Below are 20,573 nucleotides of genomic sequence, written 5' to 3' on the forward strand. Positions count from 1 at the left end.
GTAAGGCTGAAGTCTCCAGGTGAAGGGTAAGGGTAGTGGAGGACTCTAGGCATCACAGGCAGGGGACATAGTCAAGGCATATAAAGATTACCTCCCAGGTTACCTTCCATAAACGGGTGGTTGGATGCGGACAAATGAAGCAGTGGGAGGCCTGTTTAGACTAGGGAGGGGCAGGAGAGATAGAGCCTAAGAAGCTGGTAGGGTGAGGGAGAATGCAAACTCAGCTGATGGGGCGATGGGAGCTACAGAGGGTTGCTGAGAGAATGTAAGGCACACGACAGACCTGCCTAGTCTTCTTAGCCTCTAGTTTGCTCATCTGGAAGATGGTGCTTTGATATGTGTGTTTACCAAAAGATGAGACAGGAGTCATTGTGATGAAACTTAGCAGAGGCCATCAGCATGTACCAGGATGCTTTTGTTAGTCTATATCCCACACCTCAAAATGTGAAGGTTTATAGATTCTGAGGTGGACAACACGGCAGATATAGCATTAAGTTGGTCCACACGAGCAAAAATAACTAGAGGAGGGGCCCTTATGCTCTCCAAGGACCTCTCAAGCTTGGTTGGGAGCTCACAGGGAACTGTACGTGTTGGGAGTTAAAGGCCTGAGGTGTACATTCTCCTCTTCTCCCATCTTCTATAGTACCCCCTCCTCCCTCTCTCCCCTAGGACATGCCTTTAGAGGTAGTGCATTTGCCTTCTCTCTGCTTTGCCTCTGTCTTTTCCTTGACTAATCCACCCAAACCAAGGCCTTTCTTCATCACCCTGGTTGAGTCTCTCACCCCTTTTCCTGATGATTTTTCTCTATAGTATTTAACCTGCTATACCTAGCATTTTGCTAAAGGTCTGTTTCTTGAACCATCTAAACTCTATGGTTATGATGATCTTATCTGAAGAAACACACAGGCATGGAGAAAGCTTCATCTATAGGTTTGACTTTTAAAGTCCTCCAAAGACTCTAGCCTGCGGCACTATTGGGAGGGAAACTTCAAGAACTGAGGCATTGAGGAAGGAAGCTAGAAAGCTGTTGTCACACATCTCAAGGAGATATCAAGATCCCAGCTCCTTCCTTTTTTCTTGTGTCCTGTCATACTGTGAGCAGAGGCCTCCAGCACACACTTCTGTCATGATGTCTTGTATTGCCACAGGGACATCAACAGGGCCAAAGTCTCTGAAACCCTGAGCCAAAATAAACCCCTTTAAACTGTTTACCTCAGGTGTTTGGTCACAGTGATGAAACCCTGAATAACACAGCAGCCAAAATATTTGTTGGCAGAAAAGATTAATCCCTCCATTTTGTAGGCAGGATGGACACTGTAGCATGAAGTCCACACGACAGTTACAGCATTGGATTTGCATTTATTTGTGGCACTAAGAGAAAGAGCAGACAGCTGTGACTAAGAGCAATTGGCTGGTAGCTCTTGCCTCACTGAGAAAGTTTAGCAATGTTAATCACACAATACCAAGTTCCCACTCTACCCGATGCCTAGATTTAAAACAGGGGGAAATAGTAAAAGGATTTCATTTTTTTTTCAGTAAGGCAGAGATTTTATATCATGAACTCATTTTGACTTATATTGCTGTCTTGATTTTCTCCATATAAGAAAAGGTTTTAGAGATACATTAAAAAAAATCACAAAACTTCCTGCTGAGTTTAAATTCTTTAAAGATGGTGTCTACCCACAATGTACTATAAGAATGTCATATAATACCAGGGCAGCTGCTGGACCATGCCAAAGTGTGTCAGGATAAAATGTAAGCCACAGAATGTGCAGCACAATGTGGACTGCCCTCTGCTACATATAGGTCCTCAACACTCTGCTCTCTGGCCCTGTGCAGGATTTCAGAAGGCTACTGGTGAAATCTCAGGCTCCATGCAAGGCTCCTTCACAGTAACCTGATGCATGTCATAGCCTTCTGGGACACTGGGGATGGGGGAGGGGGGAAACTATACAAGTGGGACACATCTATACAGAAAACGGACAACCCTTCCAGTGTTCTCATCTCTGCTTCCCATCATCTTCTAAGGAGCCAGGAATGTCTTGCTCAGAGGGTCAAGTAGGGCTGCTATTCTGGGCAGCAACAGTGGAATTTTAAAAGCTAGTTGGTCAGATCACAGTCCAAGATCATCTGTGAGGTGTGAGGCTTCACTGTGTGAGGAATACAAATACGAATCTGACGCTTTCTTATCCTGCAAAAGTCATCTCAGCAGCCTTCCTCCATGGTGCTTCTTACTCCAGAAGCAGCATCCTGGAGCATGTAATAGATTCTGACTATTTCTGTTGATTTATGTTTTTGTACACCTAGAATTCAAAGGATCATAAGTGATTTTAACCATGTGTATGTGGTCAAAGTCTCAAAGATCCAAAAATCAACTTAGGGCATAATTCCTTGTGCCCATAGCTAAAATCAAGTGTGAGTGCTGGGCTCCAGCCTGTGTATTCCCATTACTCTGCCAACAAGAGCAGTTTATTGGCAACTGTGAGCATTCAGAGGCAGATCATATGTCCTTGGCACACAAGTCACACAGCAAAGCAGTATCTCCTCTTTGACCATTATGTAGGAACACTGAAAATCCACCGTGGGCAAGTTGGCCTGGAGACAGGAAAGTACCGCCACTTCTTGAAGGTTTCATTTCCTGTCATGTGGATTTCTAAAGTGATGATACTTGGAGCTGTACAGGTGGTCTCTTCAGTGGTAGGACTTCACACGAGCAAGGGAACCTGCAGTGAAGAAGGGTAGAGTTACTGCCTCTGTGGGCAACAAAGTATACAGAAGAGAGTTATGCATGCTCATCCTTGTAAAAGATGTTGAAGAATTGAGATCTAGACCACTGGCCATGCTTCTCACTCTCCCAAAGACCTTTCTAAAATACAAATATGCTTATAACCTTCCAGTGACTTGTGAGAAAACAAGTAACATAGAATCTGTGGATGTTTATTTGCAGGTCCCTCCCACAGCATCTCATTGCTCCTTTTTGTTCCCCTCACCAGTCTTGCTGGAAGAGAGTCCTGGAGGCAGGAACCCTAGTAGACTCCCTCACTCCACACATATAAAGTGCATGACCAGAGTTTGTGGTGTGGATGAAGAAGAAGGAAGTACTTCCTCTATGTGACAGGAAAGATCACATAGATCCTGACGGTTTAGTTTTCTCCTGATAGCCCAACAACAGGAAATCAAGAACTGGGGGTCTATCTCTACTGCCTCTGAAAATGAGTTAAGGAGATGGACGGGAAGTATAGCAGGAACCTACTGGAAGGTTTAGGAGAAGATGCAGCCATCGCCATCGGTGTTCCTTGCATATATGAGCCACAGAAGAAGCTGGGAGAGGGGATGAGTTAAAAAGAAGCTAAAGAGGCAGCTCTAGGGTCATGTTCAAAAATGGCCAAGGGGTGGTAGCACCTCATAAAGGACCCTACTGTAGCCCAGAGTAGTACAGCCCATACATTCCAATAGTGCTTCCCTCCAAACTCCAGACTCCTCCCTCCATGATCCTTGAGTTAGACTTCAGTTGTTAATCCAAACCAGCAGAAAATCTTCACCGTGGAGTCTAGAACACTAAGAAGCTGGGAAAACTGTCATTTGGTTTGAGAGAACCACATGGAAGCACTTTTTTGAAAGGTACTTAATGAACTGTTAAAAAAAGTTTTTCCTGATTCCTTGTGGTGAAAGCCTGCAGGGGGAGAAGAATCCAACATCTTGGCAGCGACCAATGCAGTGAGGGGAGGCTCTAGGAAGAAGATAGCCAGGAGAAGACAGGCAGAATTGAGAGCAGGAGGGCATGCCAGAGGAGGCTACCTTAAGGTAGCTGTCCTGGTTGAGGTACATAGGAGGAAGAGGTTTGTTTTTAAATAAATGTTTACTGTATTAACAACTAAAATATCACAGACACATCACCCCTGCCTCAGAGATAGAGATAGATGATAGAAATAGAGAGATAAAGAGACAGACAGACAGACAGACAGAAAGGCAGGCAGGTAGGCAGGCAGGTAGACAGCATATGCATGCACTTGAAACACAGTCTTATGCGGAACTTACTATCCATCTGGACTCTCACTTATGGACAGTCCAATGGATCCTGCTCCTCCTGATGCTGGGATTAAGTTATGTTTTAGTAATGCATGTCCCTCTGGCACCTTGGCAACAATCAGGATCACACCACCACTCACAAGATTTCCCAGAACTCCCTTCAGTTCTCAAATGTCACCAATCACCTAACAACTACACAGAAGTTTATATTTTCTGGAATTTTGTAGCAATCCAACAATATGACTAAATTTTACGGCCATGTTTCTTAGAGCATAATTATGTTGAACTCATCTGCATTACTGCATGTTTCAGCGTCACTGTTATTGCAGTGAAGACTGAATGAACACATCATATTTGTTTATTCATTCTTTTTCTGATGGGCAGTTGTTCACAACTTTGAGGCAGTTATAAATAAAACTTCTGTGAGCATGTATGTGAAAACAAGTGCACCCATCTTCTTGCCCTCCTCCTTTTTTGCTCTGTTAGGTGTTGAAAAAGGCAGAGAAAACAGGCATTTTGTGGTCTTTTTGATGCTGAGCAGGTATTCATTCTTCTTTTAAAAAGTAGTTCATATGGGAATAGATTTTAAACATTAACATTGTGCTCCTTGAACACATTTCTCATGTTCTAGGACACACCAAACATCACCATGCTCATATTGTTCTCTTATCATATCTGGGATTGGAATCAATAATTGGATTCATAGAGTACACTGGGACCTGCTCATTAGCGAAGCTATCTAGGCCTGGAAGTGGTATGTATGTGTATTTATGTGTGTGTTGTATTGTATTTGTGGTGTGTGTGTGGTATGTGTCTGTGTGTGTGTGAGTGCATGTGTGTGAATATGTGTATGGCACATATGTGCGTGAGGTCTTTTTTTGCTTATTATCCAGTCTCTTTATCAGATGTGGAGTTTGTTCAGCTCATGTATTTCTTCGGGAGTTTTGCATTTGTATCTTCATAGTTTGACATTGGTATGTTTAAAGTAACACACCCATGTGTGAAGTTGTTTGTGATATTCCTTTCATATCATAATCTCTTACTATATCTGGAGAATCTGTGATATTATGCCTCCTTCCTAAAATTGACAAAAACAAAACAAAACAATACAAAACAAAACAAAACGAAACAAAACAAAACAAAACAAAACAAACCACTTTTTCTCTTGGTACATCCTGTGCCAGACTTTCCCATTTACTGGTTTTGTTGCAGAACGAGCTGTGGGTTTAACTTTTAGAATCACTTTCCTCTTTCATTTTATCGATTCCTGCTATGACCTTTACTTTTTCCTGCTAACTTGAGATTTCAGTTTTGCTCTTCTTTTTTCTAGTTTTCTACAGAAGAATATCCGGTCCTAGAACAACGAAGCACCATGAATTTCTCTTGAAAACACTACTGTAGCAGCACTCCACACTTTCATGCTGTAATTCACAATCACCTCAAGCTACTTTCTAATTCTCCTTTGAGTAGCCTTTTTATTTAAAACTATGTTATTTCAATATTTGGGGATTTTCCTGGGGCCATGTTATTATTAGTTTATAATTTAATCCTGTTATAATCATGAACATGCTTGCTATGTGTAGTCTTTAGATGTAGGTACAGTAACTATTTTCTAATATCTGGGATCATTATGGGGCAGGTGCAGTCATGTCCAGTCATTAATTACTGTTTCAGACTAGCCTACCATTTTGTTACTTGATCGTGACTGGATGCCATATGCTGCCAAATTTTTCCTTGAAATTTGCTAAACAGTTTCATATTCATGCATATATTATTAAGCTTTGTTATGTGATGTGGTCACTTGGAAGTAGGTTGGTCCTTGTTTGAAATATTTTGGGGCAGCAGAGGGTCATGAAAATTGTTGCCCACTGCTAAGAGAAGAGCATGTTTAAAAGACACAACATTTTGAGTCCAGCTTGGGAAGATTTGAAGGAATTATTCTCAGCCTATGAGAGCTCCAAATTCTCCCCCTCCACTCTCCATTGGTGGTCCTTCTTGCACCTTGACGTGTATTGGGTTATCAAACTCTGCTCTGCTAAACACTCCACTAGGTTCTGCAGGTCTCCGGATTGCTCTGGGTCACCATCTCTTCTTTAACATTCACTATGTATGCAGATGCTTTGATGCTCTGGAACCGAAGCTCTGCTCCACAAACAAGGAGTTCTTGGATGTGCTGCATAGTTTTATGCCAACTAGACACAAGCTATAGTCATCTGAGAGGTGGAACCTTGACTGAGTAAATGCCTACACAACAACAGACTGTAGGTAAGCCTGAAAAGCATTTTGTTAATTAGTAATTGATGGGTTAGTGTCCTGCCCATTGTAGGTGGAGCCATACTAAAGAAAGCTGAGCAAGCCAGGATGAGCAAGCCAGTAAGCAGTACCCTTCCATGGCCTCTGCATCAGCTCCTGCCTCCATGTTCCTGCCCTGACTTCCTTCAGTGTAAGTCAAATACACTCTTTCCTCCCCACATTGCTTTTGGTTCATGGTATTTCATCATAGCAGCAGGAACCCTAACTAGGACAATGGGCCTGTGTCAGCGCCCTTTCTACACCACAGCTCAGATGCTGCTGGATTAGGAGATGCTGGATACAGGCCTCACAGTCTGCTATGGTGTCTCTCAGGGACTGTAATCCCTGTGGCTTGATAGCTAATTACTTTTCCGAAATGTCTGGTGCTTAAGATAGGATGGTGTATTGCCTGTTTGTTTGTTTGTTTGTTTGTTTGTTTTTTTGTGTGTCAACTTGACATAGGCTGAAGTTATCACAGAGAAAGGAGCTTCAGTTGAGGAAATGCCTCCATGAGATCCAGCTGTAAGGCATTTTCTCAGTTAGTGATCAAGGGGGAGGGCCCATTGTGGGTGGTGCCATCTCTGGGCTATAAGAAAGCAAGCTGAGCAAGGCAGAGGAAGCAAGCCAGTAAGAAACATCCCTTCATGGCCTCTGCATCAGCTCCTGCTTCCTGACCTGCTTGAGTTCCAGTCCTGACTTCCTTTGGTGTTGAACAGCAATGTGGGAAGTTTAAGCTGAATAACCCCTTTATTCCCCAATTTGCTTCTTGGTCATGATGTTTTGTGCAGGAATAGAAAACTTGCCTAAGACAGATAACAAATCTAATCCCTGAAATTACCTTCTGGACTAAGCTCTCAGAGACCCATTGAGTATATTTTAAAAGCTATGTCCTTTCAAGGTGTGCCCTATCCATTTTTCTCAGGTAGTATGATTCTACTGGCCTACCTCCACTGTTACGGGTTAGCAGCCTTCCTACTTTACCAGACGCTTTCCTCTACAATCAGCCTATACAAACTGTGCCCCAAGGCAGAACCAGTCAGTATGAATAGCTTAAAAATCACATATGTCCACATACTGACGAACCTGTAGGGACTCTATACTCTTTCATCTTTATTTTTCTTGTGACTTTTTCAAAAACCAGTCTCAAGATGGGTAGGATGGAGTCCCATTAAAATGAGCCTTGAGCTCCTTAAATGTGTGCATGCCACTCTATGTGTATTTTACCTGTAAAACAGCTGTAAAAAGTAAACTCCCGTAACACGCAGATAAAGTTCCCCTGGAGTCATTGCTAATGTTTGCAATGTACTTCTATTGTACACAAATAAAATCCTGGGCCAGGTGTGAGAGTCACATGCCTGTAATCTCAGCATTCTGAGACAGGAGGACTGTTGAATTCAGTGCTAACTTGGGCTACACGGTGAGATCTCAACAAAGGAGAAAAAGTGTGTGCAGATAGGCAAGAAGGGTAGATTGTGAAGATGGAGAGATATGGGCTAAAATAAATACAGCAAACTCTCACCAAAAGTTCTTGGGACTGGATACAGGGGTATTTGCTACACAAGTTTGACATCTTTTCTATGAAAAATGATAAAAAAATCATTCATGCTAAAATGACTAAAAATGTAGCTTGCTGAACTGTATTTAATAGGAGTCAGAGCAAGAAATGACCATGAAGTCTAGGCAGGCTTTCAAGGAAACCCTTCAGCCAGCTTTGAGATAGTTCATAAAAAGAATCCCACACTAGAAAACCAGAATGTTTGTGAGTCTCTAGAGCATGCTCTGTGGACTGTGGACTTATACCTTGGTTGGGTGAATCTCTGAGAGTTGCTCACACAATTTTCAAACCTGTATCTTCCACTGGAAAAATGAGAGTGAGGTCTGTGTTAGAGAACTCCCAGGTGCCCAGGGTCATTTCATGATGGGCTGGGCAGCACACACTCACTGTGTGATTCTGTGGTGCTCCTGTTCTGACATTATTCCCCACACAGAGCAAAGGGTTGCTGTGGCTCTTGGGTTTGGAGGTTTCAGTCCATACCTGGCTCAGCCCAAGGTTTTGAGCCTATAGAAGCATACTGTGGATGCAGGCAGTATATGACAGGCCATGTGTGGTAGGTACATGTATTCTTTCTACAGCAAGGAGGCAGAGAGCAGAAGGAGCTGGCCAACAGTAGCAAGCACTCCCATTAGGCTTTTCTTTCGGTATACGGGTTTCTGGGGCACACTGCAGATAGAGACTATATTACTTGGACATGGAGCCACAGGCCGAGTGAGCACTCCAGCTCAGCTAATGCTAGGATACTGGGTCATGCTTTCTGGAGGTATTGGGATACCTTACCTAGGTGAATATCTGACAGCACATGAGGATAAGTGGGAATGGGGCAGTTGGTGAGGGAAAGGTAAGGGAGACAGGAGAGGCAGGGCAGCTGCTCATCCTTTGCTCCCACAGGCAGTGTAGAAGACCTGGAATTCTTGTCCACCATCAGCAAGGACAATATGATGATGCCATCTGGATAGGAACAGCTCTTAGTGTGTGAAGGAAAGTAATGCTCATGCATGTATTGGGTATATACAAAAGGAAACGGCAAAAGGACAGCATGGGGAGATGTAGCTAGGCTTTCACAGAAGCAAGTTAAGGAGGCAGGTTACTGTCAGTGAAGCTTTAGCATATACTGAGAGCAAAGGATGTCAGCTCAGGCTTACGGCACACTGCCGCAAGTACTGTGACCAACAGACAAGCATCTGAGAAACATGCATGTGCGAGGAGGAGCGAGAGTCTGGGCAAAGGAGCAGGCCCTACAGCAGAGATCAGTGTGGATGTGGCTGACATACACTGGGGCTTCCTGACAGACACATGCTGTTTAAAAGGTGTTAGTATTATTTGCTTGGACAAAAAAGGAAAGTATTCTGGGGGGTCACTGGAGAACACAAAAAGCTGCAAAAAATATTTAAACTTTTATTTTTCTTCCTTCCAGGCCAAGGAGAATATTCTCTGCCTGACAAAGGTGACTGACCAGTGCTGTTGGGGCACAGTGCTGGGGAATGACTTCTTGGCAAGAAGAAATCCCCAAGAAATCAGGGTTTTCACTAATTAGGGGCTTTTCTTCCAGGTTGGTTGGGAAGATTCTAGGCACAGAGGAATCCAGGGCATCCAGCAACTGGGTGACAGGTGAGGGTACAAACAAGCCAGGGAGGAAGACAAGACAGGCCCAAAGGTCATTTTATTTCCCCAAAGAAAAGAAAGGTGTATTTGTAACCTGAATTGGATATCTGGCAGGATTTTCAAATGATTCTCTGGGACATGAGCTTTCAGCACATGGACGGGAGGATGCAAAGGAGGGCTGTGATGTGCATGGTGCCATAAATTGGGATATGCTGCCTTAACTCTCCGTTCAGATCTCGACCCAGTGCCCACTCTGTACCAGAAGCTATTGACAGGGCTGATGGTACAATGATGGGTGAGCCTTGTGCAAGACTATGTTGTGCAAAATGGGGCCCACATCCTATAGCACTTAGATTAGTTAGTTCTTGGGGAACTCAGAACTATGAGCTGTATTCTGAAGGGAAAATTAAATGGCGATGATGTGGGAAAACTGAGCCAGCCTGGGCACTGAAGGAGCTTATCAGGGAGTTCAGAGTGAAAGCATGAAAGACAAATGCACCCAGTGTTTACCCTAGCTCCATTTTCAGAGACAACGGAACTTGGGAGAGCTGTCAGTAGACAATCTTGACTGCCTGTCTTGAAGGCATTCCAATTTAACTACACATAGCTAGGCTTGCATAATGAACAACCTGGGCCCAGTATATGAATGATGTCATTCAAGAACCAGGTCTGTGCTGACACAGATTTCTGTTCCCTACTCCCTGGAACATGGAGTTCTCCTCTGCTGAAAAGGAAGGGTTTGCTGTTCTCTTCCCTAGATTGCGACTTCCTGATAACATCCTATGTATGTCTAATCAGTTCTTTGGGCTTCCTGTTGAGGTCAAGGGGCATAAAATGCTTTCGTCTATATCTGTGATTCCTGTAATGGGAAAAAGGGCACCTGTGCTGTGTGAGCTCAGTGTGTCTCATGGGGCACTTGACAAGGCAGCCAGGAGCTGATAAGATGTCTGGACAGAGCAAAGGTGCTGACCTAGGAATATTTTGCCAGGAAAAGTCACTTAGGATACCAGTACCACACGGTCTATCAAATGGAAGCCATGGTTTTCCTCCTGGAGAATAGAGCAGGAGCCTGTTATACCCTCTGTGTGGGGTGGAGTCTAACCATGTCCTTTAGTTGTTCTGAATGGCTCTTTCTCTGCTCTGTGTCTCTGTGGCACAGTACTTCTGTAGGCACAATGAGGTTTCATTCCATTCCTCTGTCTGCTCTGAACAGGTCTGTCAGTGCCCGGCATCCTGGCAGGTCTTACTAGAGGCATAGGGACTGAGGCACTGCCATTCTCATGTTTACATGAACACACTGATAAGAGGAAACAAGGTGTGCATTCTAGGCCCTCTGACACAATTCATTTAACATAGATTAGCCAAGGCTGCTGGATATGCAAGGTTGTTTTTACCTTTGCTGTGAATGAAGGACTGAGGGAAAAGCAGGACAAGATCATAGGAAGATGGATGTGCACACTGAAACTGTCTGTGAGAAGAGGGGCATCCTGGGAAGACACATGGGTGGTTACAGCAGCCATCAGCAGCCAAAGACCTGGGCCACTCACACCATAAAGGCAACTGTTACTGAGATCATTTTGAAAAACAATGCGACCATCTTTAAGATAATTTTCTTTCTCCATCAAGCTGACTGTTCTGTATCATGAGCAACATCTTCCCAATGATCAACCATCCCATTTTGCCACCATGGTCAGGTTCTTTTGTTGTTTTTAAACTTCTAAATCCTGGGGAAGCCTCTCACCCTAGGATCTGAGCTGGGAAGAAGGCTTTCTCGGAGGCAATAAGCATTGTGTGATGTGCACTGAAGCCTTTCACAAAGACCTGGGAAGCTCGATTCAAGGGCCCATGTGAGCAGGCACGTACACTGAACACTCAGGCATGAAAAGCAACATGTTTGCCCAACTGTAGATAGTTCAGTCCATCCTGCAAATGCCACAGATCTACTATACTTTCCTCAAGGGCAGTTGGACCAAACAGGGAAAGGAAGCTAAAGGAATAGAGGAAAAGTCTACAAGTTTTGACACAGGAGCCATGAAAGTCAGTTGTCTATACACAGCAGCAAAGTGCTGGCTGGCTGGCTTTTTAAAACCACCATGGGACTGTGATGGTGCTCTACAGACAGCTGCAGTGGGAAGGCAAACTAGCAGCCATAAAGGTGTGGAAATGCCCCTAGGGAGCAAGCTCTACCTAGGAGAGGTCAGTGCAGGCCATGAGGACTGGGGTGGTGGTGCCCAGGAAGTTGTGCTATCCCATCCTGGCTTCCTATGCCAGTCTATAGCAGGTGGCAGATGAGTGACAAGAGCCTGTTCAGTGTCATCTTGCCTCCATTACCCAGCACCCAGCTCTCAGCCCCAAAACACCTTGTAACTGAAGATGATACACAAATTCTTAAACAAATGCTGACTCATGCTTTCCAGAGTGTGCAAGAAACCCAAGAGTTAAGTCAATCCAAGAAATATAATCAAAACTTGATCCTATAGATCACATTTAAGGAGCTGGTCATGTGGGAAATGACAGCTGTGTCCCCTACCCTGGCTACAACATTGTAACTGTGATGACCTTTGCTTCAAGCATGCCTGGGGTTCATAGTGGCCAATTTCTTCCTCTCCTCTAAACCTTCAATTGGACATGCCTATTCAGACCTTCTTATTCTCTCTTCTTCATTTCTACCCCATACTTTCCGAAACACTTAGTCTTCCAGATGCTTTGCAATCTTGCTTCTTTTTAACTTTCTGCAAAGCAGAAGAAAGAGTTCTCAGAGAAAGCAAGCTCAAGTTTTCAATTTGTAAGTAACCACCTGTTAGCTGTGTAGCATTGTCTTTTAGTTTCTCTTGCCTTGGGGTCTTTCCATCACTGTAGGACAGAGTAGCGTCTATTTTGAAAAGCTCCAAACACCAGTTGGTGAGCTGTGTGTATAGAGAGCAACTAGGTGCCTATAGCTTTCAGGTCACTGGTCCCCTCCATAGAGCTCCCAGGGGTGCTTGGAACTATGGAATGTACCAGAACCTATATACACTCTGCTTCTTACTAGATCCATGCACCTATTAGGGTAGGTATGAAGAGTTTATATTACACATTAGGCACAGGAAGACATAAACAAGTAATACCATAAACAACTAATACCCATTTGCTATAATGAAGGTTCTTTCCACTCATCAATTGTTAATTACTTAATATTTTCAAATTGTGGTTGAGTAGCTCACTGAAATCGGAAGGGAGGGAGTCCTCAGATAGGTGACACTCAGTGTTTTCAGAATATATTAGAGGAGCAAATGAGATAGATAATTATCCCAAACTTTAAAGCAAAGTCCCTGCATAGACAGTTTAACTTGGCTAGCCTGTGGGTTCTAACTTCTGACAAGTCTAATTTAGGACTCAGATGTTGCTTATAGATTTCTTGTTGAGAAACATGACTTTATGAACTAAGAAACAAAGTCTTGTGATGGGCTTCACTAAATTACTTGCTCAGGACTTCTCTAAAGAAGACACACCTCTGGAATTCAGGCAGTGGGAAATGGCTGTTTTGAGCCCAGAGGAGGTGGATTCAGGGGTGGATTCACAGCCACCTCTGTCTGACTTCTATGACTGCTTCTCGACCATTCACCATACAAGTTCAGAAATACATGAATGCCATAGAAATGGGAAACCATGGGGAGCCAGCTTGAAGCCTGTCACTCTCCAGTACTACTGGATAGGGACCTGAAGTGGGCTATGCCTCCAATAAAGATGGCTTACATCCTTAATGTCAGTTTTGGGTACCTGCATAGCTATGACTGCCCTCTCCTCAAATCAGGACAAGCTCAAGAAAGTGGGGGCTAACCAGGGAGCTGAGCCTAATGGATTCCAAGAGAGCTTAGAAAATTACAATTCATGAGTACCCAGGGGGCTCTGAGCAACAGAGCTGGTGGCCTATGGGGTACCTATGGACCAGTGCTGAGGAAAGGACAGCTTTTCTCAGCCACATGTCCTAGGACCCTCTCTACCCTTCCACCACAAGAGGTGTCTAAGTGGGGAACAAGGAGATGTCTGTCTTATTTCTGGAAATAGTAGCCTACGTGAAAGTGTCCCAGCCTCAGTTTCATGACATGTTTTCCTTAGAGGATACAGCCTGGGCAACAAGAACCTTCTATGCTGAGTCCAGTCCCTGTATGATCAAAGCTGAGTGACTTGGATCCTCTGAGCCTTGTGCATTTCGCAAGCATGAAGATTAACTTTCTATTGACCTCTTCAGGGTCAGCACAGTTTAGGAAGCAGAAATGCTCTCTTAGAAAATCTAAAATAACATATCAAGGAGGCATATATAGCCACAGAAGTCAGTGAATTCATAGGATAGTATTGAGCTGAAACAGAGCTTGAAGGCCAGGTGGAGTTTGATAATACTGCTTCAGGGGCCACAGTTTTCTACAGTATACTGGTGGGAAATAGATGTGTAGACCTGCATTTGACTGCCAAAAGAGACCTGGGGGAAGAAAACAGTGCATGTTCTGCAGGGAGACTTTGAATTCACTAGCAAGTTTGTGTTATGTTGGCAAAAAGAGGCAGATAAAGATAGATATGGGAAGATTGGTGATGACATTGCAGGTTAAGGGTGCTACACTCCTCCAGGGAGCACTGTGGATTCTCATCCAGCCTGACCCTGCCCTAGCATTGATTTGGGGTTAGGAGACAGAGGTGGGTTTAGCTTAAACCTTGCCACATGGGCAGCAGGCAGCATGAAGAGCTGGCTTTCTCCCAAGTCAACTCTTTTTTGTCCACCCCTTGGTGGTACCCTTCAGAAGCTGGGATGCCTAGTCAGTTTTGCCTCCATTTCTGTTTTCTGCACGAATGCTTACCTTTCTTAGTCTTGCAGCTCCTGTGCCCGAGCGGATGGCATCCATCAAGGCTTGTCTAGCATTCACTGAGTTGCTGGGGGTGCCGGTGCTGAACCTAGAAACTGTTACGGAGGCTGAAGGAGCCTGGGGGGCTGGAGCGGGTGGTGGTGGCAGGGCAGGTGGGGGTGGAAGGCCAAGGTCTTCTTGCTGAGGTTTATCCAAACCTGGAGCCCCGAGTGCAGCATTGCGGAAGCTCTGGAGCTCCTCAGAGGCAAGGGATGACACCTAATGGGACAGTTAAGTGATTACTACAGTAAATGCCCATGTACCCATCTCATCTGTGACACTCCATGGCGAGGACAATGGAGTGAGAGGCTTCAGAAGAGGTTAGTGCATAAATGTGTATCTACCATGAATAGACACAGTACCCTATAAAAGAGACACCAGAGAGTTCCTTGAACCTTCTGCCATGTGAGGCCTTGGTGTTGAGGTACTAGGGACCAGCAAGACAACCTTACACAATACCAATTCTGCTGTTGCCATGACCTTTGACTTCTAGCTTCCAGAGCTGTAAGAAGCAAGCCTCTGTTGTTTCTAAGTGACCCAGTCCATGGTGTTTGGTATAGCACCCGATAGACAGGATTCATGTAAAGATCCTTTCCGAGAAGACAGCACACAGCTACCCATCTCACAGTAAACCTCAAACAGCTCCTAACGATGAACCATGGACAACAGAAATCTGTCTGCTTATACATATATCCCCATGCTCTTCCAAAGTACGGCTCAAAGGTACCCACTATGGCAGGAGTATAAAAATACTCTCTAGTCTAATAATTTCTTTCACATGTGATGATAAGAAGTAGAAGCCAGACACACAGATTTGACCAAGTGAGGGTGGAAGTTGAGAGCCACTAAAACCCCAGGGAAAATGTACAAGTCACATCATTCCTTAAACTCTGTGTGTGACAGTCATAGGTGCACTGTCCTGCCTCTAAACTCAATTAATATGTGCCTACAGTTGTGCAAGTTCGGGGCTATCTTCCTACAGTTGCTTTTGTCTATGAACGTAGGCAGGGTGGCAGGGCCTTGTTATCCTACCCTGAGATCACGATGAGTGTGTGAATGAATTTGGAAAATGTTAGTGTACAAGGACAGACCTGCAGAAAAATCAGGAAAATGTCATTGGTGCAGGGGTCTCTCACTTTGTTTGAGCAGAGGCCAAGGCAGCTATCTGGAATTGGGTGACAATGTGCCAAACAAATGGAATTCACAGCTCTGATGCTGGCTGCCGTGTAGTTAGAGCAATGGATGCTAAGTGGCATTGGCTTAGTCTGCTGAGGGGAAGTGTAGGCAGGATTCAGAACCTGTTATAAATGGGAGGCCCATTTCCTTACCTTCCTGAGGCTGAGAGTCCCACTGTGACCCCGAATGGCTGCCAGAAGGGCAGATCGCTCACTCTCTGCCTCCACGTAGGATGGTTTCTTTGGCCTTCCTTCTGACGTCTGTTCTGCAGTCTAGAGTATTAATAAAGTTAACATATTTCACTCTGAAGATAAGGGAAGGCTAAGTCCATATCAGCAGCATCAATTCCCCTGTCTGCTTAAAGGAAGTGTCAGAAAGTTCCTAAAAGAGCATTCAACTGAGCCACAGTACCAAAGCATAGGCACACAACCGTTTGCTATTCTAGTTTCAGCACAACACTCAAAACTTTACTGAGTCATTCAACACATGTGTAGAACAGTCTTCGAGTTAGACTAATGTAGTCTTTGAGTTGTACAAATGTAGGCGGATGTAAATATTCTAACCATATGCAGGGAGATAGACCTAAGCTCAGCTAAGTCTAGCACATTAAAGGCTTTTTCAACTTAAGATATCTTCAACTTGTATGGGCTACCATGACATAACCCTATAGAAAGTTGAGTGGCAGCTATAGAAGAGCCAAGGCTATAGATTTGGGGTTGCATCAAAAATTAGTCTCTTACTGTGAGACTATTTCTGCTCTTCTCCCAGCCTTCCCTAGCTGACAAGTGTGCTGAAATCTTGAAAACATGGATGAGAATGTCAGTGGGGGACACTGGGCCAGATCACTTAAAGCTCACCCTGCCTTGCTTCCTCATCTGAAAAATGGAGGAAATCACTTTTCATTATTGATATTAGCTTAGTAATAGCGTTTTGACGTGTTAAATGACCTGATAATGGAGGGTCGCAAAATTGTTATTTTTACTGTACAATGGCAATACAATCCCATCACATGTTCCAGTCAACAACATACTACACAGATGATAGCAGACTCACAAGTCTTAAAAAGAGATGAAATATTTCTGTCTCCCAGTGACTCTAAAATCCTACTGCAATGAACTTTGCAGGTGTTTGGGGTGATGCTAGTATAGGCAAGCCTATTCACTGTACTTTTAAACATGCAGAGTGTATGGTACATAGTTACATACAGTTGTGACTCTTGGTTATGAGTGTGGGTGACTATGCTACTGTACTATGCACTCACTATACTATAGGCTGTATGGTTATTTTGTCGTGGATAACTATTTTTAGGATATGGTCCCATTGTTTTAGCTTCATCCAAAATGATAAAACCTGCTACACCAGCAGCATTCTTTTTAAATCTCCCATTGATGTAATTTATGCAACAAGAAGTCCCCATAGAGTGCTGGCCTATTGCCATATGGACTTGTGTGACACCTCATGATGTTCACACAGCAATGAAACCAAACTCCATGCGGTTCTCAGAATGTATTCCCATGTTTAGCAACACAAGGCTGTACAGAAAGCAGTGGTCCTGCCTGTGTCTTACTATCTCAGAGTGTCAAGACTTTCCCCAGACACTCATGAAAGGCATATTTCTCAGCCTATCACAAGTAGGAGCTGGTGAAGACATTAGGAGGTAATACTGGTGAGTGTCCAAGGTCACTGAAAGGACATATTTGAAGTGAATGATGGGCACTTCTCTCTTTCCCCTCCCTGGTTTGGAGGTGAGCATTTGACCTGCCATGTGCTCCCACGATGCTGTGTTGCTTTGCAACAAGATCAAAAGTCATAAGCTAAGTGAGTATGAACTAAATCCTCCAAACCTTGAGCCAAGATAAACCTTTCCTTTTTCTAAGTTTTTCAGATATTTCATTATGACAGCACAAAGCTAACAGAATGCTTCTGGACCAAAGTACAGATAGCCCCACACCTTGGCTTCAATATTACTCTGGACCAATACTTATTGATTGACATATTTTCCACTGGACTGCCAGAGCCTAACAAGCTAAATCCAATCATCAGCCTCTCTAGTGTTGTTATTCGAATGCATTAGGAGAAAGAGACAGAACGTAGATAAAATGAAGCCAGCAAACTTGCAGCTCTGCCTTTGTAGTCTTTCTTCTAAAGATCTAGGACAGGGATGGAAGACCTGCTCGGGAGCTCCCTGCACCCAAACGCTGACACCCACCACATTCACCTTCCGGAGCTTTTCTCTCCCTCCTGATGAGTGGATAGCTTCCATCAGGGCACTGTGCAGGGATACATCTTTTGGGAGTGGCCTTTGAATGACAGGCTTGAACTTTTTCTTTGGCCCAAAAATGCTGGACGGTAGAGTATCATCTGCGTCTTGACCATCTGTAGATAACGAACTGGGCTTTTCCTCTGTCTGTAAGATAATATAGCTAGTCAGGGTGGATTCTTTTGGAGAGTGGGGGGGCTCACAATTTCCTGGGGTTCGTGCAGAGCCATTCATCAGTATCCTCCCAGAGTCACGGGCCTCTGCCAAGAGCAGAGGGGGTGGATGCGCCTTGTCCAGTGCCTGCGAGAAGTTAGATGTTGAATTTGCCTTTTGGTTACTTGTAGTTTGCTTTTCATTGAAACCACAGCTCTGTCCCACAGAAACACGATCCCTATGGGAAGATCTGCCTGGGAGGAAATAGGAGTTTCTGTGGACAGCAGCAGGATAGTCTTGAGTCGATGACTTCCCATATGTGCTGTTGACCTCTACTTTGGGATGGCCTCCTGCTGGCAATTGCACACCAGGGTTGCTGGGAAGGCAGACAGAGCTCTGGTTTGTCCCATGTTCATGCTGCCTTGCCTCTGAGTGTAGGTTGGGAGCTGCATCATCTTTCCTGGTGGGAGGAGATCTAGCCAGCTTTGCTTCTTCATGACACTGTTCAGTGGTTGCCTTATGTGGTCTCACCACATCAGCATGGACTTTTGGAGGCCCCATCTTCTTGGCAATAGCAGAGGCCACATACTGGCTGGATGTTCTTCTTTGAGGCTTGAGGAATGTGATGTCTGTGGGATTAGATGCTGGCACTTTCACAGAACAAGAGACTGCTGACTGTGGCCGGCTTCTCTCTTCCTCCAGGTGTGCCCCATATTCCTGTGAGGCAGGCTGCTGCTGGGGAGTGGTCACTGTGAAGGCTGCCTTCATCCCATTATCTTGCTGTGGTTTTTCTGGTGTGGCAGTGATAGTGGTGGAGGGGGCCCTTTTGATAGTGCACTCAGCCGGCCCATTAAGGTACTTTTCCATTGAGTTGCGCCTCCAGAACTCTTTGACTTTTCCAATAGGTGGAGTGTCTGTTTCGACAACAGCTGATGGTGGGGATATGGTCCTGCTTCCGTTCATGTGAGGACTCACCAGATTCCCTAGTTCATCAATCTTAATGGCACCAGTGGAGAGGGACACATCCCTGTCATAACACCTCATCTCTGATTTGGGAGGAACAATTTTATATGTCGTGAGGCCATACTTGAGTCCATAGCTTCCCCCTAAGGCCTGGCCATGATGAGACCATGGTGGGGGTGCTGAATTGGAGCTCTCATCCTTACCATCTCTTGGATTCACTCGCAGTGAGTTTATTCCATGACCTGCCTGTGTCTTCTCACTGTGACTAGAACCATGCACTTTGCCTTTATCCTTTGCTTTTGGGTCATCTATTAAAAGCTTTGAAACAAGTGATGTAACTGTGGGGTCTGTTTCAACTGGATTCTCATTTTCAGATGTGTTGGCTAAGGTTGGCTGATTTCTCTTCCTGTTATCTTGGGAAGGAGGGGAGGGATCAGGCTCTTTTCTACTTGTCCTTACGAATGGCTGGCTATGCTCAGTCTGAGATGGGGACAGATGAGATCTTTGGCTAGCAATGCTCCCCGTGTTAAAAGTAGTGGCATTGTTACATCTACTGGAGAACAGCCCTGAGTCAAAAGGCTCATCAGAAACTTCCCCGATAAAAGTGACTGGGATGTCATCCACGCCACTATCAGGGATTATGGCTTCTTGCAGACTGTGGTTGGATACACCATTGACAGAGTTGGTTAGAGAGCTAGTATCTGTTTCATAATTTTCTTCCATTCCTGTAGAGAAAGACAAACACAGATCACCAATTGGCACCCGTTTAGTATTAGCAACGAGTTAGTGAATGCATGGCCAATACTTTGATTTTCCCAGGGATTACTACTTTGGTAAAAAAATATACACGTTAAATATTTTTTTGTTTTGTTTTGTTTTATAATCTGCATCTGCCTGGGGCCAGAATAGGCCCGGAACCATTTGCCTATCCATGACGGTTCAGGGTACGATACTTACCCACCATATTTTATCAAATCACTGAATAATAAAACAGATGTCTACATTTAGTATCTGCAAGGTATTCTCTGTCGGGTGCACCGAGATTTTTGCCCTTGCATTTCTTGTGTCCACTAGAAGCACTGAAAGGCATGTAGAATGACTTGCTCTAGTTTTAATTTCTTAAAGAGAGAATAAGTAAATCTTGGTGTCTTCAGAATTACACCGACTCTCCAAAAAACTAAGTGATCCAGTGGGCAGTGGGTCATGTGGTCACAGACTGGGGGAGTCTACATGGCTGGTTAGGATTCCCAGAGCTGTCAACCAAATACCAATGACAAGAGACTAAAAACAGGATCAGTTTTCAAGTCTGCTTGTCATTGCTTTGCATTTCTAGTTTATATTTAATGTGTGCCATGAAGAAAATAGTGTAGCGTTCTTTGTGTAAAGGAATTTCTACTTATTCACTACAATTATTTGCATCTCCCTTAACCTTCTAGTGTTTTCCAAAGACCGTGTTAAGAGAACGGCAGTGCCATGGGTGCTCCACACTGAGGTGTTCATCATGGACAAAAGATTGTGTGTTTTGCACTACCAAGGATGAGTTTTACATTTTAATAAAGGCACTGCTTCTCTCTGTGCATCTCATATCCCCCTGGCTCATTTTGTATATTTAAATCTCTAATGTGTGTCTAGTATATCTTAATATAAAAAGTAGTATTACTTG

The 20,573-nt window shown here is 44.3% G+C and overlaps 1 protein-coding gene across 12 annotated transcripts in view; it reads right to left on the bottom strand.

Annotated features, from left to right (window-relative positions):
- Nucleotides 1-1,339: 1,339 nt before the first annotated feature.
- The window catches only part of Cobl (cordon-bleu WH2 repeat), a 228,347-nt gene continuing 209,113 nt past the window's right edge, over nt 1,340-20,573 (bottom strand). For 7 of the 12 annotated variants that reach the window (XM_030245514.1, XM_011243655.3, XM_011243651.3 and 4 more), the window contains 4 exons: nt 17,744-19,635; nt 15,687-15,806; nt 14,314-14,577; nt 1,340-2,723 (listed from right to left, as the gene is read on the bottom strand). In XM_030245514.1, coding sequence (XP_030101374.1) covers nt 2,706-2,723; nt 14,314-14,577; nt 15,687-15,806; nt 17,744-19,635 — 2,294 coding nt within the window. In that variant the 3' untranslated portion in view covers nt 1,340-2,705. The remainder of the gene's footprint in view (nt 2,724-14,313; nt 14,578-15,686; nt 15,807-17,743; nt 19,636-20,573) is intronic. The other 5 variants (XM_006514485.4, NM_001282993.1, NM_172496.3 and 2 more) reach the window with 1 other exon arrangement.

This window comes from Mus musculus, chromosome 11, assembly GCF_000001635.26.
Source record: "Mus musculus strain C57BL/6J chromosome 11, GRCm38.p6 C57BL/6J".
Classification (NCBI taxonomy): Eukaryota; Metazoa; Chordata; class Mammalia; order Rodentia; family Muridae; genus Mus; species Mus musculus.